Source organism: Vanrija pseudolonga, chromosome 4 (assembly GCF_020906515.1).
Source record: "Vanrija pseudolonga chromosome 4, complete sequence".
Taxonomy (NCBI): domain Eukaryota; kingdom Fungi; phylum Basidiomycota; class Tremellomycetes; order Trichosporonales; family Trichosporonaceae; genus Vanrija; species Vanrija pseudolonga.
Genome location: NC_085852.1, coordinates 1,297,509 through 1,320,351, shown reverse-complemented (window position 1 = coordinate 1,320,351; position 22,843 = coordinate 1,297,509). Strand labels below are relative to the sequence as shown.

Below are 22,843 nucleotides of genomic sequence, written 5' to 3'. Positions count from 1 at the left end.
CACCGAGCAGTGCCCGCCCCTTGGCGCGCGCGCATGCCCACTCGATGGCTCTATTCAGCGTTAAGCATCATGCGCCAGCGTGCGTCCAGTATACAATCCATCCGGCTCTCAATTGTGCCGTTTCAGCTGTCGTCCCCAGCAGTAGCCCGGCACGAGGCACGGGACGAGGGGGGCCCTACCCGCAGTTCAGTTCAGTCGAGGTATCCGTAAACGGCGTCCCCACCCGCCCCTTTTCCCTTGTTTCGCTGGCAGCAGCAGAGAGCTGGAGAAACACCGCAGGCCCCAGTTCCCACCAGCAACCAGCGACAACCACATGGCCGGAGGGGGTCGTGGGGTCGTGTCGACACGACACAAGCCTGCCTCACGACGAGACGACCAAGTCAGGCAGTCAGGCAGCCAACGCCCGCCCGCCCCGCCGCCGCCGCCACGGTGATCTGTGCCGTGCAGGCGCAGTGCATGTGCACGCACTAGCGGTGACTGGGAGATACAGTTGTTTCGCGGTACTCTCGCACTTTCTCTCTCTTGCACTCTTGCACTCACTTGTCTAAACTCTTACACCTACTCATAGCCCAGCTCAGCTCGTCGTCGACAGCAAAAGGCCACGAAAGCTGATAAGCCCGGCCACTAAAGCATCGCTCCTCTCCCCTGGTCCCTAGTGCACTTTTCGCCAGTCACTTGCCCGTGTGCAGGCCCCATCAGCAGTACGAATCCCTTGCTTGCTCCCCTCCCCCCTAAATCTCGCCCAACCCGCGACACACCCACAATCCCAGTGCCCGCACTATTCGGTCACTGTGTCACATTGCAGCACCAGAGTCTCGGCTGCCTGCTTGCACCGCACCGCCGCAAACGGCACGCCCACAAGGTTTCATTCCCCTCGGTCGGCCTGCGCTCGTCTGCCGCCTGCCTGCCTCGTGTTGTTGCCACGCCGCCGTGCCGCGCGCCGCCTCCCTCCGCAACCCCCGCACCTACTAGTCTCTTGACGTGAACCCTGGCGTCGACAAGTCTATGCCTCCCACACAGCAACAGCCGCCGCATCACCACCACCATCAGCAACACCAGCACCTTCCCGGTCAACTTGCACACCATCGCACTTCTGCTCCTCGCACACCGTCTCCACCAACCGACAACAACAACAACAGCAACAGCGGCACACACGCCCTCTCTTCCTCCCTAGGGACTGACAGCGGCAACAGCAGCAGCAGGACCTCTCCACGTGGCTTACGCGTCCGCGACAAGGAAAAGGACAGCAGCGGCGGCTTTGGCATCACATTCGGCACCAGCAACAACAACAAGTACCACTACGACGAAGAAATGAGCGGCATGCGCCTGTCTGGCTCAAAACCGGGCCCCAGCAGGCGGTACCCCGTATCGTTTGCGCTCGGCGGCGCGCAATTCTCCATCCCGCGTCCGCTCGTACGCGGGCTGATCCTCCTCGTCGCGCTCGGCGCGCTCTACTTCATCGCCGGCGCGGGCGGCAAGGTCGACGACACGTGGTCCGCGACGTCCGAGTCTGAGCGTGGACGCGCCCGCGAGTCCGAGGGCTGGTCGCGCTTCGACGGCCTCTCGCGCCTCTTTGGCGGCGGCTCGGGCCAGCGCCAGCCCTCATCACAGGCGCCGATCGGACGCGACAAGAACGGCCAGATCAAGCTCTCGCCCCGCCCCAACACGTACCGACTGGACCGCCCCCTCCCCTCCAGCAGGACCAACCCGTACCACCCCGGCCACTCGCGCGTCGTCATCCCAAACACCAACCCGGTCGAGTACGAGCTGCGCCCCCTGCCGTCGATTGAGGAGGCGTTCGCCCACCTCCGCCCCCGCCTGTACGACCTCAAGGAGAAGTTCCCAGAGATCCCCAGGGAGCACGACCTCAACAACCCCATCCACCCGCCCTTCCTCACCCCCGAGCTTATGGAGCGCTACGCCCACCTCGGTGGCGAGTGGGACGACAAGAAGAAGAAGTGGGTCGAGGGCGGCGAGAAGAGGTACCTCTTCACGACCGTGTGTCGCCAGGTCACTGGTATGCTTGCCGACTGGTTTGCTACTTGGACAGTCGTTGTCGACTTCCTGGGCCCCGAGTCGTGCGTGTTTGCGCTTATGGAGGGCCCGTCAGACGACGGAGCTGGTGAGATCATCGCCGCTGCGATGAAGGAGCATCTCCTCTTCCTCGGTGTTCCCCCCGAGAACCTCTTCATCCAGACCCACATGCCCGCGATCGACTGGGAGAACAGCCACCGTATCCAGACGCTGGCCGACCTCCGCAACGCCGTCATGCAGCCCATCTACGACAGCAAGTACCCTGGCAAGTCGCCCGACAACAAGGAGTGGTCGGCCGTCCTGTTCTACAACGACGTCTACTTTGGCGGCCGCCACTTCCTCGAGATCCTCCATCAGCACTTCTTCCAGGACGCCGACATGACCTGCGGCTGGGACCACGCTGGCAAGTGGTTCTACGACGGCTGGGTCGGCCGTGATATGAGTGGCGACCTCTACACTCCGTTCCCCGTGCCCAAGGACCAGCAGGAGGACCCCCAGAGGGTGAGTACCCACGGGAGCGGCTTCGAATTTCGTGGAACCCCCCAGATACTAACACACTTCACCTCAGCTCTTCATCAACCACCCCGCCACGCTCGAGCGCCACACCCGTGTGCTCCCATACCAGGTGTTTGCGGGCTGGAACGGCATGGCCGTCATGAACCCCGTGCCCTTCCTCCCGCCGTACAACGTACGCTTCCGTCGCGGTGTGCCCCGCCGCCCCGACCAGCAGCCCGGCGAGGAGGAGTGCCAGGCGTCCGAGTCGTCGTTCATCTCGTGGGACTTCTGGAAGTACGGCTTTGGCCGCATCGCCGTCGTGCCCGGTATCCACCTTACCTACGGCAAGGACGATTCGCGTGTGCGCGGCTACGTCGAGTACCCATTGCCCGACGCGCAGCACTCGGAGAAGATTGAGTGGGTCGATGAGCCCCCGCGCAAGGTCCGTTGCCAGGACTGGCCCGACAAACCGGGCAAGGGCCACTGGGCCTGGGACGGCACCCGCTGGACCGACCCCCCTCCCCTCATCATCCTCGACCCCAACGGTACCGAGATTGCGTCCAACAGGAGAGGTTGAGCGTGGCGTTGAGAGCTGAGCGTCGGAGTGGGCGAGGAGAGCGCCCTAGCACATCTGGGTGGAACTCGTTACCCGTCTTGTCTATTAGGAGCCGCATTGTTTTGCAAATGTAGAGCATGGATCACTGCATCAAACAACACTACAGGCGACGTCAACTTGGACAGAGACCCAGCATATCGCTACACAAGGGCTCGGAAGGGTAACAAGCTTGCAAGACATTAACTAACCGACTGGGTCGACCTTTTATTCACATGCGCGCGGGGTACTTGGGGGCGGAGCTCGGCTCAGATCTGGGCTCGCGTGCCTGCTGCTCAGACGTTGAACTTGGCCTTGAGCCAGCCGCCGACTGAACCAAACTTCTCGGCGCCTTGGCGGCCGATGATGCCGGCCCAAGCACCGAGGAAGATGAGGAGAGCGCCCAGGTAGAGGGTGCGGCGGTTCCGCTGGCTGCGGAGGAGCTGCTGCTCGCCCTCGACGCTGACCGGGCGCTTGAAGTTGATCTTGGAGACCATGAACATCTTGAAGACCTTGCGGGCGCTGGCGTCGAGGTTGGGCGGGTAGCGCGACTTCTGGGCGAGCTCGAGCCAGTAAGGCACCTCGAGGATGGCTGGATTGTGTCAGTTGGCAAGTCGGAGGTACAAACGCTCAACTCACCCTTGTGGTGCGAGAATGTGTTGAAGCCGTGGACGCCGTGGTAGTTGCCCCATCCACTGTCACCAACACCGCCGAAGGGAAGAGTGGTGGCGACGGGAGTGAAGGCAACATCGTTCCAGATGGCCGAGCCACTGAGGGTCTCGTGGATGACCTTGTCAAAGTAGGAGCGGTTCTTGGAGAGAACGTAAAGAGCGAGAGGGTGGGGCCTTGCGTTGACATACTTGATGGCAGCCTCGACGCTCTGCAAAAGTGTCAGCAGTTGTTGATCAACGCACACATACGTCGACAGCCATGATGGGAAGGATGGGGCCAAAGATCTCGTCAGTGACGAGGAGGCCCTGCTCGCCAGCGCCGTCCTTGGGCAGGTGGACGACGTTGATACCGATGCGCCTGCGCTTCTCGTCGGCCTCGGCGCGGTAGACGAGCTGTCCCTTGGCGTCCTGGTCGTCGACGAGCGACACAATGCGCTCGTAGTCGCGCTCGTTGCGGATGCAGGCGTACGCGCCGTCCTTGACAAACGAACGCTCGCTGCCGCGAGGGAAGAACTCGTCCATTCTGATGGTCAGTGGTGTCCTTATCCGCAATATGGCACCACTCACGTCTCGACAATCGCCTTGACGAAGTCATCGACGCGCTCCTTGGCAACGAGGATGTAGTCGGGAGCAACACACACCTGGCGGAGAGTTAGTATCGACCTAGTCGTACGAAACTCTCAACCCACCTGACCGAGGTTCAACGACTTCATGGAGAGGATACGGCGAGCGCCAATCTTGACGTCGGCGTCAGGCGCAACAATGACGGGGCTCTTGCCGCCGAGCTCGAGCGTGGTGGGCGTGAGCGTCTTGGCGGCGGCGGAGGCGACAATCTTGCCGACCATTCCAGAGCCGGTGTACATGACTGGTGGGTCAGCGATGCCTTCGACCTCTACCCACTGTGGCCCCACTGCTTCTGGAGAAGGATGGTGGTCTGGGCGACACCACCGTTGACAACGGCGTAGGCCTCGGGGTCGAGGTAGCGGGGAATGAGCTCCTCCATGAGGGCGGCCGAGGCGGGCGAGTGCTCCGACATCTGACAAGTCAGTGGCTGCGTGTCTGCGCCAATGCAGCCGGACTCACCTTGATGACCGCGGGGCACCCAGCGGCGATGGCGCCGACGAGCGGGCCGAGGGCGAGCTGCCAAGGGTAGTTCCAAGCGCTGATGATCTGGCACAGTTTAGCGCGGAGCTTCCCACGCCGGCCGCCACTCTTGCACCTACCAGCGAGACACCCTTGGGCTGCTTGACGACACGCGGGCCTGGGATGGTCAGCACGGCCATCACGGCTGTGGCTTGATGCGGGGTGTGTGGGGTCCGTGGGCCAGCCGCCTGGGGCAACCATCACACCTCGCCAGCCGCTAACTCCTCAACTCACGCATGAGCTTGAACATGGTCGATGCATCCTTGCTCGCCGACTCAGGCTTCATCCACTGGGGAAGGCGCTTGATAGCGAGCGCAATCTGGTTGATGACGGGCCAGATCTGACGTGTGTGAGCTTTGTGACGCGCTTGCACGCGCTTGTTGCACGGGGGTGGGTGGCATGTTCTGTTCGGTCACTCACGTCGCCGACGTTGGCGTCAAAGCCCGCCTTGTCGAGGTCGGCCTTGAGCGAGGCCTGGATACGCTCCTCATTGTCCGTGAGGAGGAAGTAGAGCTGCTTGAGGTTGTAGTTCCTGTAGGCAATGTCGAGCGTCTTGTTCGTGTCAAGGGTGGCCTGGAGCCTGTCGTAGATCTGGTGGCTTTGTCAGTAATCGCCAGGTTGGTTGGTTGGCCACCAAATGTTCCCGGGAACATTTGGCGGCTGATACTGACCTCATCGAGAGCGTCGATGCGCGTGTCAACAAAGGGAGGGAGGGCTGCCATGGTGTCTGTAGGCTGGTGAACGAGTGGAAAGTTGTTGAATGGGTCGTTATTTGAGCGTGTTGGAGGTGTTCTGCGCTTAGCAACGGGTGTGATTGAAGGTGGTGGTTGTGTGGTGGGTGTGGTTGTTGTGGCATGCAGAGGAAGGTGTCACCGAGGAGGCGGACATTGACGACCGCGTCCACTTGGTGGCCCAGGACGCGACGCCGAGTTGTGGAACACCTGGCAGTCGAGACCGAACAAGGCTGCAACCCTTCCCTGCCTTCTTTCCCCGCCTCCACTTTTAGTTGCCAGCCTAGTCGCCTAGTCGCCTATAAAAAGGGCTTGTTGTCGCCACCCACCCACCCACGCCACACCTACTGCTCCCATTACGTTGCCGGGGCCCGGCTGCATGTAGCCGGCAAGTGGCATGTGGGCGCATGAGTGCAGCCCACCCAAAGAATAACAACTTGGCGTGCGGGGTAAAGCCGGTCAATACAACCGCAGGTGCATTGCGTCATAGACGCGGCTCAAGTGGCTCTTGTGAGCGAGGTCGAGCAATCGCCATCGACCATCCTCTCCACCACCTCGCAAACCACCACAATCACATCTGAGCAACTGACCCACACTGCCATCACATCCATACCACAGAGTAGAGGGGGCACTGACTGGAACGGCGGCACATGTGAACCCGTTGAAGCGATACTGACCACTTGTGAACTTGGAGGGCGGCGGGGCGGGGCGCTCCTTCCCTCCGTCCTCACCGCCCCTTCCTCGCCGCTTTCAAGATCACACCCAGCCGGCGCGACCACAGCGAGCCAGAGCCATAAAGCCAGCAACCTTCCCTCGCGTCGCCATTGACATCTAACCCAACCCCCTACTCACATTCCCCGCTCGCCACCACCATGCGCTGCTTCTGGCCAGCTGTCGTCGCAGCCCTCGTTATGGGGCGGGCTCTGGCCCAAGACCCCGCTCTTGCCAGTGATCCAGTGACGACGCCTGACCCCGCTGTCGACCCCCAGCAAGTCACTGCGGTCGCCACTTCGGACCTCGCTCTTCCCTCTGCCGCACCGTCAGCTGGCATCGCACCCTCTGCAGCTCCAGCTCCAGCCCCAACGGCAGCACCCGCTGCGTCGTCTCTACCTCCCGGCGCATGGGCTCCAGCCCCCGTCACGGTCCCACCTCCCACAGCACCCGCACCCGGACCAAATCCAGCGGCAGCGACAACCAAGAAGCCGCCCCCACCGCCATCCTCGCTCACCCTCTTCAAGCCCCACCGCACCAAGTCGTGCACCGAGTGCAGTGAGCTTCTTCGCCGCCGTACTCCGCTGACGCCCAGAGGAGACAAAGTTCCAGCCGACGGTCAAGCCCAAGACGGTGGTGTACTACACTACAGTGACCATGATCGGCCACAGCACCGTCACCTACGTAACCGCCGCCAACATCGGCTCCCCGGCGCGCAACGGCAACGCTGGTGTGGGTGTGGCTGGCGGCTCGAACGGCGTACGGCCTGGAACGATTGTCGGGATCGTCGTCGCCTGCCTAGCTTTCCTGGCCATCGTCGCCGCCGTCGTGGCACACTACGTCCGCCGTAACCGCTCGCGCTCCAAGTCGCGCCTCGGCCCCATTTCCGCCCCCGTCCTCCAGGTAGAGAAGTACGAGGGGCCTGCGCGCCCGCGCACGCCACTCACGCCGCGCGAGGGCAGCCGCGACCTGCCCCGCATCTCAGCGTACGGCACGCTGCGGCGCTCCGTCGGCGAGGAGGGGGACGACGCTGCCGAGAACGGTAACCCGGCAACCGCCGCGTCCCGCCCCGTGCGGCCCAGCCCGCTGCGCAAGTCGGTCGTCTACCCCGACGGCTACGAGGGCGAGGGGCACGCCAACGGCTCGCCCGAGTCGCGCTACTCGCAGCCCGACATCCCCGGGTCGTACTACGCCAACGTTCCCACAATGCCACAGCCGTACGAGCACACGGACGCGCCCCCCGGTAGTGGCGGCGAGGGGCTCTACGCTGCGCCCGCTCACGAGCAGTACCTGCACGTGCCCGACCCAGCCGCCCTCTCTCCACGGTACCAGCTGTACCCGGACCCAGTTGACGAGGAGGCTCAGATCGGGCGCCGTGGCGGCGTCGCCACGCGGTCGGGGAGCACCTTCGGCCCGTCGACGCTCATGCCGCCTCTCCGTGAGGACACGGTGCTCGAGAGCCGATGGTCGCACAGCACGTCGTCGGCGGAGCAGCACGACGGAGTGGGGCGGGCGCGGTAATGATAGATACATTTGGTGATACACAACTATTCTATACTATACACATGATGTTGTTGGTGCTACTTTTCGAATGACACGATCGTGCGGTTGACAGAGCCCTCACCCTGTGCCGCGTTGTACAGGCTGCGCGCGCGCAGCGCGTGCCCGTACCTGTGGAGCACGAACGGCACGGGGATGATAGCTAGGGTGAGGAAGGCGAACAGGCTGGTCGCCCATGGGATCCCAACGCGCGCATAGAGCGCAGGGACACCGAGGAGGGCCAGCCCGGCGGTAGTGTACCCAACCATGAAGACCGCCGCGAGCGCCGACGATGCAAAGTGGCCGTACGCGTCCATGATGTACAGCACTGCGGCCTGCAGGAGTCCGCTGAGCCCGGTGCCGATGAACACGCCGGCCATGAGGGGTACCCAGATGGAGGAGGCGTCGGCGGACCACGCGAGCCAGAACACGCCGGCGGGGAGGAGGAAGCCAGTGGCCATCGCTGGGGTATGGCGTCAGCGTCGACGTTGCGAATGCCTCGCGACACAACTACTCACCGACATACAACCTCTCCTCGGGCTCGATCCGCGCCTCGTCGAGCGGGAGGCACACCTCGTCGTCTTTACACATCGCGAGGCGGCGGTAGCGCAAGTAGTGGGGGTAGCTTGTGGCGAGTGGCAGGAGTGCGCCGCCAATGAGGGGGAGGTACGCGAGGCCGGGGTGGGGCATGTCGGCGAAGATGAGCGAGTAGGCCTCGGTGAGGTTGAACAGCGTTGTCAGCGCCACTGCCAGAGCGGCGCTCAGGACGAGCACGACGGGCTCGGCGAGCATGCGGAGCGGGCGGAGAAAGCCGACCCACTGCGCAGCGAGGAGGGAGCCACCCTCTACTGGCGCGGCCCAGCGCTTGTCCCCCGTTGCGCGGCGGATACGGAGCGCCTTGAGGCGGAGGAGCGCGGGTGCGCAGGTCTCGGGCATGGCGCAGGAGGTGGCGAGTGCTGCAGCGCCTGTGATGGCAGCGAGGGCGACGTATGTGTCCTTGTGGCTTGCGGCGAGATCGCCGACGAGCGGGCCGAGTGCGGCGCCGGCGACCAGGGCGGTGGTGAAGAGCGGGATGGTGAGGGTGCGCCTTATAGGCGTGCCGAGGTCGGCGAGGGTGAGCGGGGCCGTGATGACCGGGCTGGCGGAGCACAGGCCGGCGAGGAAGCGCATGGCGAGGAGCAGCGGCTGGGAAGAAGGGGACACGGCGCACACTGCCGCGAAGACAGCAGCGAGGGCCAGGGGGACGACGTAGAGCGGGAGCCGGCCCAGCTGGTGCGAGAGCGGCGAGGCGGGAACCATGCCGACGCCAAGGCCGAGGAGGAAGAGTGCCGTCGGGGCGGAGCGCGCCACGCCGTGGCCCTTCTTCTCGGCGCCAACGGACGCCGCCATGCCGACCGAGCAGGCGAGCACGGCGCCAACGGCAAGCGCGACCACCCAGGCGCGGTACGCCCTGCCCCAAGTGGCCGGCAGCTGGGGGTCCGACTCGGACTCGTACTCGACCTGGAAGGAGGGTTCGGAGTCCTTTGTTGAGGCGTCCGAGTGGCCGGAGTCGGAGAAGGAGAGGCCGATGTGCGACTTTGGGCGGTCGGTCGGCGGCAGGGGCGAGAAGGCGTAGTATTGTCGCAGGGCTTCCATGGCGAGGCTGAGGATGGTGTCGCTGCGAGTGTGCAGCTGTTCGTATCAGGCAAGTAAGTGGTTAGTATCGCCTCGTCGCGCAGGTCAGGTCATATACTCTCGGCCATGCTGCAGAATTACAGCGCAACCTTGCTGCTTGCACGACTCGACTCGCTCGACTCGCTGAGCGCAGCCTTTTCGCTCATCTCAGCAGAACGCCACCTTACACATCAAGCGCGAGCGGCACCGTCCCCGCTGCGCTGGTGATAAGGACACGGTGAATTGCGCGAGTCACCGGGGCAGGCGACGCGCAGTTAAGAGGTTAGAAAGGGGCTTTATCAGATCACTGTCTGTCGGGTCCAAGTCGTCACGGCCAATTGATTGCCCAGCGAGTGAGCGAGCGAGCCAGCGAACGACGCTCGCGCTCTTCGGGTCTATAGTGCACGACGACATATGCACCGATACACCGACTCTGTACGCGTCATTAATCCTGCGGCCTGCGGCGTGAGTAATGCGCTGGTTGGGTGAGTGGACAGAGTTCAAGTAATCCAGGGATAAGGGTCTGCCACTTTCGGGTTGAAAATCCTCCCACTCGCCCGTCGCCCGACGGTCGGTCAGTCATCGACGACGCGCCGACGTATGCGACGATGTCTTCACGCGACCACGATACTGGGCACATGCATCTCCTCGCTTCGACCGGCTACAATGTACAGCATGTACATATTGTGCATAATGCGTCCACTACAACGCCGCATGTTCCTCTGATCGAGCCGCCGTCGCCGCGTGGCTCGATCCACGCCGCCGCCACACTACTCTACACGCCGCCCCGGCGCCGACGCCGACGCCGCCAATATAGCTGGAACAGATGCCGCCGCCCCGAACCCCGCAGCCCCGCCGATTGCCGTCGCGTAGCCGGCGGCAGCGGCAGCGGGCGGTGTTGCTTTGCTCGTACGAGGCCGCCGCCTCCTGCTGGCTGGCTGGTTGCTCAAATTTGATGACCCCCTCCCCTTGTCAGCCAGCCACGGCGTCGGCGTGGCGCACGCAGGGCGTGCCACCTCAGGACGTCATGGCGCAGAACAAGGGCGACGTCATGCTCATCTACCAGGGAAGGCGAGCAGAAAGCCGACCTCGCGTGCAGAAGAGGCGAGCGAGGGCTAAAGCAAGCAGTGACCAAGCGAGCGAGCGACGATGCCTGGTCGACGCCAGATCCGTGGCGATCCCGAACTCACTCACTCACCTCCACTCGGCGCGCGGTCCGGCGTCCGTTGACTTGACTTGACGGATGCTCGCTCCTCGCTCCTCGCTCTTCCAGATCTGCGCGCTCGCACTCTCGACAAGCGATGTGCTGTTTGCAACGCCGCACCGCCGGGATGTCCGCTGCAACCTCCGTCGCGGGGGCAGTGCGGACATTGCGCCTGCAGCGGCAACGGCGCCTCCGGCACGGCAAAGCTTGCGGCTTGCGGTCCGGTCAGGCTGCCGTCTACACCCGCTCGTTGCAGCGACGGGCAGTCCGACGCTCCGACGAGCGCCGACGCGGTGTTAGCTGGTTGCTGACTGCCCGGATCGAGGTGCAGAGGAGCAGCGGAATGTGGCTATCAGATGGGCTGAGTGGGGCAGACTCCCGATGAAAAGGTGGCACAATGGCCATGGCGCTGCGCCGTGCCACACTGGCCAGCAGCCAGCTGCTGCTGACAGCCACATGCAAGAGAACAATACTGTAGTGCTCCGTGCACGAGCAGTGCGCCACCTCCCCTCACTATGCTGACTCCCAGCCATCCCGGCGTCGCCTTCGGCCTCGGCCTTGCCTCGGCCTGCTCACATCGCTTCGCCAAGCGAAGGCACAGGACCGAGGGCGGCAAGGTCGCGCGTCGTCTGAGCGTATGCCAAAAGCTAGACGACCTAGACGACCTCTATTGACAACGTAAAAGGTCAGATACGCTCGACAAAAGGTCAGATGCGGCGCGCCAAAGCCGCGCAGCACACGCGCTGCGCCGAGAATACGCTCCGACACCGAAAAACAAACCATGCCGCTGCCGCGCCGCACAAGGCCCGCTGCCGAGCCGACAGGCGACACTAGCTGATATCTATCAGTGACTAAAGAACATCGGGCCCTGAGTTGAGGCAGGGAGGCAGATGAGATGAGATCGGACGCGACTAGCGACGACCGTCACCGTCGTCGGTGAGATCTAGCGCATCACATGTACAATACGCCGCTGCGTGCTATTCTTGCATGCGGAAGCGACACCTCGGTCGCATGAGTAAGATGCATGCCATGCGTGGCGCCGTGTGCCAACTATGGGACGGCGCGAGGTAGATTCGCGACAAGATTAGACCTGCCGCCAGGCCGGGCACAAACTCTGTCGCAGCGCGGCTCAACGCCGTGAGCGGGCGAGCAGCAGCCGCGACGCCGCCGTCCCGCCCGCTCGCTCGTGCCGCATTCAGATCGGCGGCGATCGCCGCTGCTGGCTGCCAAGCCAACCACTTGACAGTTGTTGTGGACGCAGCACCAGCAGCCAGCACACAGCAGTCACCGGACGCCGTGGGGCGCCCCTCGCCGCACCCAAGTCAGAGGGCACGAGTAATCAAGCGCCCGAGCGCTTGCTTTGCTGCTTGGTTGCTTGGCCTCGTTGCCCCGAGACCTCGCGTACTCGTCGTCGTCGTCGTCGCGTACCTGGGCCGTGGCGGTGAAAAGTCGCCGTAGGGTCATGTCGCCGAGCGAGCAGCAGCAGCAGCAACGATCCACGGCTGTCCGCGCACGCACGGATGCAAGCACGCGCCAGGGCACGATGCCGTGCCGCGGCGTGCAGGGTGCCTCCGACGACGCAGGACGGTGCTCGTCGCTGCTCATAATTAACCCCCGTGCGTGGCTTGTCGCTTGCTCCTGTCACTTGTCCTGGCCCACGCGATCGGAGATGTCGGAATGGATGTGCAGGCCTGCTCAGGACTCGACGGTGCGCTGTACAAGAGATCTGCCCAGGGTCCGCCGTGCTGAGCAAAAATGATTTACCACGCGCTGTGGCGCCGGAACCCTCCTGCGCTGCGCCGACGCCACGCCAAGCCACTGACGACGGGGGTCGTAACCCGTGAACCCAGCCGTGAGCAGAGAGTGTCTTGTCATGATGCCATGGCAGCTACTAGATTTTCTCGTGGCGCAGAGAGAGTCGGCCAGCCAGCGCTGCTGCGTGCGTCTGAACTCTGGCTGCCGCTGCCATGTATATGTTTGTTGCATGTTACAGCACAGACCTGCCGACTACCCGCTTCTGCCCGCCGCCGCGAAACGCTAGCCTCGCCTCGACGACTGCAGACCGCGTGTGTCGCCTCCACCACTGGCCACCGCGTGAACCGCCCACCACCCAGTACCGCGTGAAATCGCGTCCCGCCCAAATCGCGACTCGATCCAGAGACGACTCCCGAGGCCCGTCGGAAGCTGATTGCTTTGTTGTGCTGTCCAGCGCAACGCGGTGACATCCAAGCGAGAGCACGACGCGCGCCCGTGTCCCCTCTTTCTCTATCACGCTGCACGTACACACGCGCACGCTCGCTCCCTCGCCCACGACGACGACGAACTCCGAACGAGGCGACCACTGGGCACCCAAACTCGCCGGCGACTAATTCCATCACATTTGAGTTTGACATTGCTGGGGTCATTTCAGTGCCTGAGGATCATCTTCCGTCGTTGCGTCGGTCGGTTTACTCGGTCGGTCGGTCGCACTTCGGTCCGCGCCGCGCGTGCCCCCACTCTTCCACTCTTTCGCCACGAGCAGCAGCATTGGCTCGCTCGCTAGCATTACACTCTGTCGTACACATCATCAATTATACGCCCCCGCCACAAGGCCGTAGCATACGCCACAAGGACACCGTCGCACGGCCCGCTCTGGGCGCTCAAATCCTCGAGGACCAAGTCTCCGGTGTCCATGTCTGTAAACGACGCGTGAAGTCTCTGGTTATCTCTTCACACCAAACACCATGGGCAGCAGCAGCGGTCTTATCCTCGCGTCGATAGGTATGTAATGCGAGCCCAGCTGTGTCGCTCACCCGCCAAGGAACTGTCGGCATCGACATTTTGGAGGCGCCACCACCTGCCTCAGCCACGCAGTCGCCCCCAGTTCCCGTTCCAGCGCTCTCCCCGACTCTTTCCGACTTGCAGTCGCGTCGAGGCTCGGCGGCAGAGGTTATCCTCACTCCTTTGACGGCAAACTCGACCCCGCTGCCTTCCGTCGACTCGGTGGCGGTGGCCACTCATGAGGCGGCGGCTTACGCAAGTGGCACGATTGGCGGCGGCGCGCTGTACGCCCTCATCGGCGCGCGGATGTGGATCGAGTCCGGCCAGCTGCGTACACTGATTGACGCTGCTCCGAGGCCAGCAAAAACGTCGAGCCTCACTAATAGCGACGCCCAGGCTAACGGCTCTGCCGTGGCGGGCCCCGAGGCAGACGATTTTCCACAGCCCCTCGAGGCCCACCTGTCCCAGTTCGGGCCAGATATGTGGGCGTACAACCGCCAGCCGGGACTGCGCGCAGTCAGCGCCTACCTGTGGTACAATGCGGACGGGAAGCGCAAGTGAGTGGCAATCAGAGGCAAAAAAAAAGTCGCAAAAGCCGAAACAATACAACCCCGTGGCTACCCCGTGGCTGACAAGCAGCTACACGCCCATCGTAAGCCCGACTGTGCGCACCGCCGCACAGATCGTCGCCAGCCCACTCTTTGGCGCAGAGTACCTGCACGTATCCCCGCCGTACGCCCCCTCGCATCTGCGCGCGCTGCTCGACGCGCTCGAGGGTGAAACGACGTGGCGCCCCAAAGTGGTGTTTGAGCCACACCCCGAGATCATCAACCCTGGCGAGCGGGCCGCCCTCGAGGCCATTGCGCACAGGCTGCATGTTCTATCGTGGGTTTTGCTTGCTTTGCTAGGCGTACCATGCCGGGCGATTTGCTGACCCGCAGGCCAAATCACGAAGAGCTCCTCAAGTTTTACGGACACTCCGTCCCCGAGCCTGGAGCAGCGACGGTTGCAGAGGTCGAGCACGTCATCGACCACCTCCTCGCCGTTGGCGTGGGCGAGAATGGGGACGGCATCATTGTTGTGCGCTGCGGGTCGCAGGGGGCGTGTGTCGCCACCCGCGCTGGCGGCAAGCGGTGGATCCCTGCATACCTCGACGACTGTCCGCAGCGTGTCAAGGATGTGACCGGGGGTGAGTGGCGCACAAACGTTCTTTGCTGTTCCCCTCGCTGACTCGACAGCGGGCAACGCTTTTATCGGCGGCTTTGTCGCCGGGCTGCACTTCACAAACGACCCGTACGAGGCAGGCCTGTACGCGACCGTGTCGGCGTCGTTTGTGGTCGAGCAGCGCGGCCTGCCGAGCTACACGCCCAGCCCGCGCCTCGTGCCGCTGCCGTCCACGCCGCTCTCGGTGCCCTCGCCCATCTCGCCAATGCTGGCGCATGACGACGGGTTCTTTGGTGGTACGAACGGCGCGACGAAGCAGCCGCTGCCGGACATGTGGAACGATGAGACGCCGCTGTCGCGGCTGGAGAAGCTGCGCGCGAGGGTCGGGTGGGCGTAGAGGCGTGACGAGGATTCAACAAGGAGGAAGGAGCGGAAGAATCAACGGCAGTCTTTTGGGATCATGCCGCTGCTCCTGGCGAGCAGCGGCGCCAGCACATATATCATCAGCATAGATCATAGAGCATAGATTTACATATCATACAACTAGCATCTGTCATCTCATTACTGTGCAACTGCAGCTCCGTCATGACGCGGTGGCCACGGCGCCACCGGCCGCAGGCAGGGGGACTTTGGCAAACTCGGTGCCCGTGGCCCGACCAGACCAGTACAGGCGGCCAGCGACCTCGCCGACAACCCAGTCGAGTCCCTCGTCGAGGCCGGCGCCCGAGATGGCCGAGCACGGCACAATACGCCACTTGTGCGACTCGATGGCGTCGAGGCCGAGCGCGTCACGCACCTGCTCGAGCGAGAGCGAGCCGGCCAGGTCCTGCTTGTTGGCGAAGACGAGCAGCGTGGCCCCGGCGAGGCGCTGCGTCGTCAGCTTTAGTCACTACGCCCAACCCACCTCCTCAGACAACAACGCGCGCAGCTCGTCCGCCCCGTCGCCTAGCCGCAGCGCGTCGCTCGAGTCGACGACCCACACCACCGCGTCGGTCGACTCGAAGTAATTCCGCCAGTATGGCCGGAGGGTGCGCTGGCCTCCGACGTCCCCTGGGCGTGTGTCAGCCAGTTGCTGAACCAACCCGGGCTCCAGTTCGCGACGCACAGATATTCAGCGTGTACTCCCCCCGCACCAGCGTCTGGATGTTGAACCCCAGTGTCGGGGACACGGTGGTCACGTCGCCGCCCGACACGCGCTTCAGGATCGTCGTCTTGCCCGCGTTGTCTAGTCCGCTGAATGTCAGCTGGTACAAGGTCTCGGTTCAGCTTACAGGAACAGCACGCGCATCTCGCGCGCCTTGGCCTTGTTCTTGCGGATGATGGTGAGGAGGCCTGGCGGTGTGAGTGGGGTGCGGTGGGTAGGACGTACCCATGCTTGCTGATACCGGGGAGGTTGTCTTCCTGACGGCTTGGGATAAGTGCGTGCAGAGAGACAACGTCCAGTGCAAAGCAGAGATGTCAACATCAAGTCGACGAGGTGGTCCAAGCCAACGGCAAAGTGAGTTGCGTCTCGGATTCCAGGCACGGTTCAAAACGCGTTCACGGTATCGGCCTCCACTTCCTAGATGGACAACTGGACAATGTCTCCGGCGACAGTAAAGTCGTCGTCACACGCTCATCCTTGCCGTCTACTCTCACTCGGGGCATCCCAACAGAGCTGTCCGGACCGTTTCGTGCGGTTCACTGAGCCAAGCAGCCTACTGCACGCATGCTGCCGAAACGCAAGGCCGCGCCGGCCTCGACCTCGGCCGCGACGCCTGCCGCGTCCGCCGGGTCGCAGACCGCAGCGAGGACGCCGCCCTCGTACCCCACCCTCGTCTTCGCGGCCGTCGTCCTCCCCGCCGTCCTCGGCACCTATATCGCGCTGCAGCACCAGCAACTGGTGCCGCTGTACAACTCGCTGCCGCTGGGCCTGCACCCCTACCTTCTGTTGGCGGGGTACCTGGCCGCGTCGGCCGCGGCGTGGGTGAGAGTGGACTGCTTGTCGCCCGCAACGTGGGCATACCTCGCTGCGCTGGGGGTCGATGTTGCGGCGCTCGGAGGGCGTCGCATAGCGAGCGAGTGTGGTACCTTTCTCGGGCCGGAGTGGGGTGCCTTCGCGGCGCAGCTTGGGCTCTCTGCGCTGCCCGTCGTCGGCGTCGCGGGGTGCTTCTTCTCGCTGACTGTGAGTGGGTGTCGGTTCGACGCTGATGTACCAGGATGCCTATGTTCATGGTGCGGGCCTGGTATCGAAGAAGACATCGGCAGATGGTCCAGTGGTTGGAGCTGTTACCATCCTCGGCGTCATCATTGCTCCTGCCTTCCCTGTGTGGCTGGTTCGCAGGGCCATGGACTCGACAATTGATCAGTATGGCGCAGACAAGTATAGCTGGATCGCACACGCCGTATCGCATCCAGAACGAGCAGTAAGTTGACCAAGTGGCAGCGCTGACCCCGAGCTCCTCGTCGTCTCGGCGGGTCTGCACCTCGTGGCGCTGGTCGTCCCATCACAGTCGTCTGTTGATCCACGCCCCCGCCGGCGTTCTCTCCTCGCCACCCTCCTCCCGCACGCCGTCCGGCTGGCGCATATCGGCGTCATCGGCGCAGTGTGGTACGTCTGGATCCACAACGCCGCCACACCGCCATACGCCACACCCGACGGCGACCTCTTCATCCACCGCTCGGTCCGCGGCCGCACCGGCCAGGTCGTGGTCGCGGATAACAGGCGCGACGGGTACCGGTTCCTGCGTGTTGACAACTCGCTCGTCGGGGGCCGATGGTTCGAGTACGATAAGAACGCGCGAGGGAGCTATACGCCGCGCCTCGGCGACTCGTGGGTATGACGCGGCCGGGCTCGGCTGACGAGCAGCATATTCGCCGCGTTCTTCGTGCAGGAGTTTGGGTGGTTCGCGCAGCGCGCCAGTGTGGCGGAGTCTGCGCGTGGCGTCGAGCTGGTCACTGGTGTCAATCTCACCGCGAGTGTGGCACAGCCAGAACCGCGCGCACTGATAATGTAGGCCTGAGCGCAGACCACGACTGACCCCCAGTGGCCTCGGTGTCGGCGTCGCTGCCGAGTCGTCCAGGAAGCGTGGCATCCCGACCGACTACGTCGGTGCGTGCCGTTCTATCATATGCCACTGACTATTTCCAGAGTACGACGCCGAGGTGGCCGCGGCCGCGCGCAACTTCTTCGGCATGTACGCCGAGGACTCTATGCCGCCGCACGGCTCGGTGATCGACGACGGCGCCGAGTTCGTCCGCCTGTCAGCCGAGGACGCGCGGGGCGGCGCCGGCTCGCGCTGGTCCGTGATCGTGCAGGACTGCTTCAGTGCGGGCGAGCTGCCGGTGGAGCTGTTCACCCGCGAGTTCTGGCACGACGTGCAGGACGTGCTCCAGCCCGGCGGCGTAGTCGTGACTGTGCGTCCATGAAGCGTCGGCATGCTGACAGGACCCAGAACGTGGTCGGCTTGCCGGGTAGCCGCACGATGCGCGCCGTGGCCGTCACCCTCGCGTCGAGCTTTGCGCAGTGCCGCATCTTCACGGACGAGAACGGCGGGCACGACCCAGACGAGAAGGACAAGGTCCTCAACACGGTCTTCATCTGCTCGAACACGTACAACCCGATCCTGTCGTTCCGCACGCCGGTCAAGGCCGACGCCCTTGGCTCGGCGTCCCGGCAGCGCGTGTACTCGTCCCTTTTGAGGAGTAACGAGGTGCAGATTGAGGAGATTGTGCAAGACGAGGACTGGGCCGACGAGAGCATGGTGCTCAGGCGAGGACAGGCGATCCCCGCCTTCTGGCAGAAGGACCTCGCCATCTCCGCGTGGTATTCAATGAGGAAGAGTGAGTGTGCGTCCCACCAGCGCTGACCCCCAGTCTTGACACCCGAGATGTGGATGACGTGGTGATATAGACTGTAGCGACACCCATATACCCACACCGACTCTATGCACAACCAATGCATGGCACCGCGGCTCGAGCGGCGCGCTCTACATCAAGCTAGTGTACCCCACTGACTGGTACTAGGCTACAGATAACACCTGACGAGGCCCTTGCCGGCCTCGGCACCCATCGACTTTGCCAGGCCGTCGACCTGGCCCTGAAGGCAGAGCATCTCCAACCTGCTTGGCTCCTTTGTGCCGCCGCGGATCTCTGCCGAGATGGCGGGGAGCTCGGGCTGGTTGGCCTTGCGCCTGCGGGCGTTCTCCTCCTCGCGCTCCTTGATCGTCTGCTCGTGCTTTGCCTTCTCACGCGCAATCTGGCGCGTCATGAACGCGAGGTTGTTGGCCTCGTGCGTGTGCAGCGTGAGCCCGTCGAGCGTGTTGCTCAGGTACTCGGGCAGCGAGTGGGGGAGGGGGTTGACGAGGGGGAGGAAGGTGGGGGGGAGGGGAACGGCGGGCGACGAGAGCGAGGGCGCGGCGGTGGTCGCGGGCGTCGTGAGGGTCGCGAGGAACGCGTTGATGAGCGCGGGCGACGAGACGGTCAGGGGGAGGGGCGTGAGCATGGTAGCGGCGGTGAGCTTGTTCTCGGCAAGGCTGGGTTCGTTAGTGCCGGTCTTATCTCCTCCACCACATGCAAACTCACGCCGTGACGTCCCACTTTCCGCTCTTGGCAGCCTCCTGGGCACCCTCAGACAGCTTGTACGCCTTGATGCTGAGGTCGGACGAGTTGGCGGCCTTGCCAGCGTCGTGGATGACAAGGATAGCCTTGCCGCGGCCAGCGGCCTTCTCGACGGCGACCATGAGGTCGACGGCGCCGCGGGTGACAAAGCCGCCGTTGTGGGTCGAGAGGTAGACGCCGACGGGCGAGTCGGGGGTCTGGACCTCGCGGAGGTGGCCGAGGAGGCGGTTGGAGTACGAGTGGGCTGGGTGTAAGTCAGTTTACGCATTCTTGGGTGGCAAGGGCTTGCTTGCTTGGGCAGCTGCGATAGCTCCGACTCTCGCCCGGCCCAACCCCACACACAACTCACCACCAAGCGACGTCTCGCCAGCAGGGAGGGCAAAGCTGTCCTCGACCTCCATGACGCCGTCGAGGTCGAGGCCGAGGAACACGCCGAGCGCGTCGGGGTGGCTCGAGAGGTTGGTCGGGGGCGGGGCGTTACGGTCCTGCTGGAACGTCTGGGGCGGGGGCGCGGGGAGCGAGTCGGTCGAGTGCTTGAGCACCTTGAGGAAAACGAGCGACGAGAGCTTGACGCTCTCGACGTCGCGCGCGGCCTCGACGTCGAGGAAGCCCTCCATGCGCGCGGGCACCTTGGCTGGCGCCGGCGCGGGGGCGGGGGTCGGGGCCGTCTGCGCGGGGAGGGACGCAGCGATCGCTGCTGCCATGGACGTCATGATGGCGTCTTTTGGGGGTGTGTAAGGTGAGGTGAGGTAGGTGTTGTGCTCGACGGCGTAGAGGTCGACAACGTCGAGAACGCGCGCTGCCTGGCAGACGACACGCCGCCGTACAATGGAAAATCGAGATGAGTGAAAACTGCCACGGCGAGGGCTGGGCCGGCGTTAGCGGGATTATTTTCAGTGGGCTTGATTGCAACGCTGCGAGGCTCAGATGATGCATAGAGGCTGGAACTAGGTCCTAGATCATCATGTGCTCGTGAGAGTAGAATGCATGCATTGGGGTGGTGAGGGAGACGATGTTGGCTTTGTTGATCGCTCATAGGGAGAAGAAGGTGAGTGCTGGTGGTACGGTGATGGTCGTGCACAAGAGTGAGGTTGTTGCTCAACAGGTGTCAAATGCTCCCGCTAATGCTCTGGAGCACAACAAGTGTATAAGGCTACCCTCCTGAATTCCTAACATTTATAATTAGGCAACCGCACAACAACCACAGCAGTTCACAACCCATGCATGTGCCGCAGAGGCGACTAAGACAACTATCAGACCCCTTCCTGTTCCTATCCAGTTCTATAGTACATGCTTGCGTGACGTCGATGCGCCGTGTCGGCCACTCTAGTGGATGATATCCTCTGTAACGGGGTCAGCTTGCTCCTGGCGGTTGCCACACAGCGCCACTCACCCCAGTTGCGGCCCTTGGTCTTGTGCACCGTATCGTCCGTGACCTCCTTCTTCGAAAAGTAGCCTGCCTGGATCTGGCGGGTGAGCAACGGTTGCGAACGAATCACCCACCTTGGCATCAATCTCGACACGCCCGTCGGCCGGAATCAGCTCCTCTGGAATCTCGTACCGGTTCTTGACCGTGATGCCCGACTCGATAATCGCGTCGTACTTCATGTTACTCATCGAGATGAGGTTGGTGATGTGCTTGATGCCGAGGAAGTGGAGCACGTCCGGCATGAGGGCCTGGTGGCGCGCGTCCTTGACGCCCGCCACGACCGCCGTGTTGTTGAAGTACTCTGCCGCCGAGTCGCCGCCACGCTTGCGCCGGTTGTACACCATGTACTTGACGACCTCGCCGAGCGCGCGGCCCTCCTTCTGGAAGTAGACGATGACGCCGACGCCGCCGCGCTGCGCCGTCTTGATGGCCTCGGAGATTCCGAAGATGAGGTACGGGCGGCACGTGCAGATGTCCGAGCCGAACACGTCCGAGCCCGAGCACGAGTCGTGCGGGCGGCAGGTGATCTCCGTGTTGGGGTCCGAGAGCTTGGCCGGGTCGCCCATGATGTAGACGGTCATGCCGCCAATCGGGGGCAGGAACGCTTTGATGTCGGGCCGCGTCAGGAGCTCGGGGTACATGCCGCCCGTGTCCTCGAACAGGGCGCGGCGGAGAGTCGACTCCTCGATGCCGAGGCGCGCAGCAACGCCGGGGAGGAACCACACGGGGTCAATCGCAGCCTTGTACGTGTTGACCTCGACGCCCTGGTCCACGCCGGGGAAGGCGGGGAGCTCGGGCGACCGAATGACAATCTCGCCGTCGACCGGGAACTCGCCCTTTCTCGCCAGCACATCGAGCTCTTCGATCTTGATGTGCGCCATCGTCTGGGAAATGGTCGGGCGCACATCAAGGCCGTCGGCGTACTCCTTTGCCCACACCTCCTGGGACATGGCGCCCCACGGGTCAAACGACACAATCTTCCAGTCCTTGTGGTTGCCCTCCTCGCCGCGTCCGGTGCCGTCACCAAACCATCCGGGCTGGGGCGAGAGAACGAACGGAGGCTGGCGGGGTGAGTAACCTGTCCACACACGTGCGCCACCGCCACACCGGCCACACCACCACTGTTTGTCCCAACTACTCACATGGGTGTTGGTGAGATCTGGGCGCCAGTCGGGACGCAGCTGGCCCATGGCGATGCTGAGCGCGCGGTAGATCGAGTACGAGCCAGCGTGCGCGCCAATGGCGTTTCTGATGAGCAGGTTCTTTCCGATACGCGAGCAGACGACTGGTCCACGCTCTTTGCCGGTGGCTATGCGCGTCAGCACGGGTCTGCACAAACACACCCAAGGAGGCGGCACTCACGCCCGGCGCCCCAATGGATCGGGACGGGCTTCACGCCAGCCTGGTACGGATACGCTGTTTGTCAGCTCTCATACGGCCCGGGAACGCACTCGTGAGCACCACACGCGAGGGGTACAGCCCCTTGTCCTTCTTCTTGCCCTCCTGGGGCGCGGGGCTCCCGCTGACAGGCGTGTCCGAGATGCTAAGTCTGCCGTGGATGTGGCCCGCATGGCCTTGCGGCGTCGGCTGGGCGACGGAGTTGCCGGGGCCGTTCCACGCAGAGCCGAGGCTCATCGCGATGCCCGAGGGCGGGGGCGACGTGCTGAGGCTCGACGCGGCGGATCTGAGCGCCTCGACGCCGCCGCCGCGCGGGCTCGCGCTGCCGGGGATCGCGATCCCCGCTGGGCCGCACGGGATGTTGTCGATACCGGCGAGGGCGGGCGAGGGAGGCTGCGACGACGCAGCGCTCTTGCGCTGCGCGATGGTGAGGGCTTCCACCTGGTAGCAGGTTAGCAAAGGAGGGGGAGGGGGAGGGGGAGGGTGAGACAAGACATACCTGCGCGGCGAGCTTCTCCTGCTTACTGTCGAGCTTGTGCAGCAGCTCGAGGATGGCTGACAGGTCTGCCATGGCTGGTGTGTTGGGTGGGAGATGTCTTCTGCTAGAGGGTTAGTGCCGCCAAGATATACCCATGCTCACATGTATGACTATGAGTATGTAAAGGATGTTTGTATGGGCGATGCTGGGATACGTGGGGGATGAAGGGGACAGGACAGGGC

General features: G+C 63.7%; 9 protein-coding genes across 9 annotated transcripts; 4 read left to right on the top strand and 5 right to left on the bottom strand.

Moving 5' to 3' along the window:
• Window positions 1-1,025: 1,025 nt before the first annotated feature.
• Window positions 1,026-3,245, top strand: CMT1_1 (Alpha-1,3-mannosyltransferase CMT1). Its single transcript, XM_062772313.1, has 2 exons — window positions 1,026-2,535; window positions 2,603-3,245. Exons 1-2 carry the CDS (start codon window positions 1,312-1,314, stop codon window positions 3,104-3,106), a joined length of 1,728 nt encoding a protein of 575 aa, XP_062628297.1. The 5' UTR covers window positions 1,026-1,311; the 3' UTR covers window positions 3,107-3,245.
• ALDH3A2 (Fatty aldehyde dehydrogenase) lies at window positions 3,215-5,888 on the bottom strand. The gene is made up of 11 exons (XM_062772312.1): window positions 5,607-5,888; window positions 5,356-5,526; window positions 5,170-5,275; window positions 5,016-5,053; window positions 4,876-4,962; window positions 4,693-4,828; window positions 4,482-4,657; window positions 4,360-4,433; window positions 4,036-4,315; window positions 3,761-4,001; window positions 3,215-3,713 (listed from the first exon to the last, which is right to left on the bottom strand). The coding sequence occupies exons 1-11, from the start codon at window positions 5,655-5,657 to the stop codon at window positions 3,418-3,420; spliced, it is 1,656 nt and encodes a 551-aa protein (XP_062628296.1). The 5' UTR covers window positions 5,658-5,888; the 3' UTR covers window positions 3,215-3,417.
• An 898-nt stretch (window positions 5,889-6,786) lies between these two features.
• Window positions 6,787-7,898, top strand: LOC62_04G005759 (uncharacterized protein; the record flags this gene model as incomplete). The annotated part of the gene is made up of 3 exons (XM_062772311.1): window positions 6,787-6,802; window positions 6,849-6,935; window positions 6,973-7,898. 3 exons carry the CDS (start codon window positions 6,787-6,789, stop codon window positions 7,896-7,898), a joined length of 1,029 nt encoding a protein of 342 aa, XP_062628295.1.
• A 59-nt stretch (window positions 7,899-7,957) lies between these two features.
• Window positions 7,958-9,551, bottom strand: SPCC794.04c (putative transporterc; the record flags this gene model as incomplete). The annotated part of the gene is made up of 2 exons (XM_062772310.1): window positions 7,958-8,379; window positions 8,435-9,551. The coding sequence occupies 2 exons, from the start codon at window positions 9,549-9,551 to the stop codon at window positions 7,958-7,960; spliced, it is 1,539 nt and encodes a 512-aa protein (XP_062628294.1).
• A 3,945-nt stretch (window positions 9,552-13,496) lies between these two features.
• SPAC16C9.01c_0 (putative protein) lies at window positions 13,497-15,094 on the top strand (the record flags this gene model as incomplete). The annotated part of the gene is made up of 5 exons (XM_062772309.1): window positions 13,497-13,533; window positions 13,574-14,090; window positions 14,227-14,418; window positions 14,475-14,722; window positions 14,772-15,094. 5 exons carry the CDS (start codon window positions 13,497-13,499, stop codon window positions 15,092-15,094), a joined length of 1,317 nt encoding a protein of 438 aa, XP_062628293.1.
• Window positions 15,095-15,280: 186 nt separating this feature from the next.
• Window positions 15,281-16,104, bottom strand: Arl2 (ADP-ribosylation factor-like protein 2; the record flags this gene model as incomplete). The annotated part of the gene is made up of 5 exons (XM_062772308.1): window positions 16,067-16,104; window positions 15,969-16,029; window positions 15,803-15,930; window positions 15,602-15,747; window positions 15,281-15,565 (listed from the first exon to the last, which is right to left on the bottom strand). The coding sequence occupies exons 1-5, from the start codon at window positions 16,068-16,070 to the stop codon at window positions 15,281-15,283; spliced, it is 624 nt and encodes a 207-aa protein (XP_062628292.1). The 5' UTR covers window positions 16,071-16,104.
• A 301-nt stretch (window positions 16,105-16,405) lies between these two features.
• On the top strand, window positions 16,406-18,643 carry LOC62_04G005755 (uncharacterized protein; the record flags this gene model as incomplete). The annotated part of the gene is made up of 9 exons (XM_062772307.1): window positions 16,406-16,663; window positions 16,805-16,861; window positions 16,896-17,102; window positions 17,136-17,509; window positions 17,546-17,689; window positions 17,724-17,788; window positions 17,828-18,093; window positions 18,132-18,519; window positions 18,553-18,643. The coding sequence occupies 9 exons, from the start codon at window positions 16,406-16,408 to the stop codon at window positions 18,582-18,584; spliced, it is 1,791 nt and encodes a 596-aa protein (XP_062628291.1). The 3' UTR covers window positions 18,585-18,643.
• Window positions 18,621-20,059, bottom strand: UMAG_00199 (Eukaryotic translation initiation factor 3 subunit H). Its single transcript, XM_062772306.1, has 3 exons — window positions 19,646-20,059; window positions 19,261-19,540; window positions 18,621-19,211 (listed from the first exon to the last, which is right to left on the bottom strand). Exons 1-3 carry the CDS (start codon window positions 20,007-20,009, stop codon window positions 18,704-18,706), a joined length of 1,152 nt encoding a protein of 383 aa, XP_062628290.1. The 5' UTR covers window positions 20,010-20,059; the 3' UTR covers window positions 18,621-18,703.
• A 449-nt stretch (window positions 20,060-20,508) lies between these two features.
• urg1 (Uracil-regulated protein 1) lies at window positions 20,509-22,782 on the bottom strand. Its single transcript, XM_062772305.1, has 8 exons — window positions 22,764-22,782; window positions 22,623-22,725; window positions 22,177-22,564; window positions 22,088-22,141; window positions 21,868-22,034; window positions 20,800-21,786; window positions 20,690-20,762; window positions 20,509-20,639 (listed from the first exon to the last, which is right to left on the bottom strand). Exons 2-8 carry the CDS (start codon window positions 22,692-22,694, stop codon window positions 20,623-20,625), a joined length of 1,758 nt encoding a protein of 585 aa, XP_062628289.1. The 5' UTR covers window positions 22,695-22,725; window positions 22,764-22,782; the 3' UTR covers window positions 20,509-20,622.
• Between the last annotated feature and the right edge of the window lie 61 nt (window positions 22,783-22,843).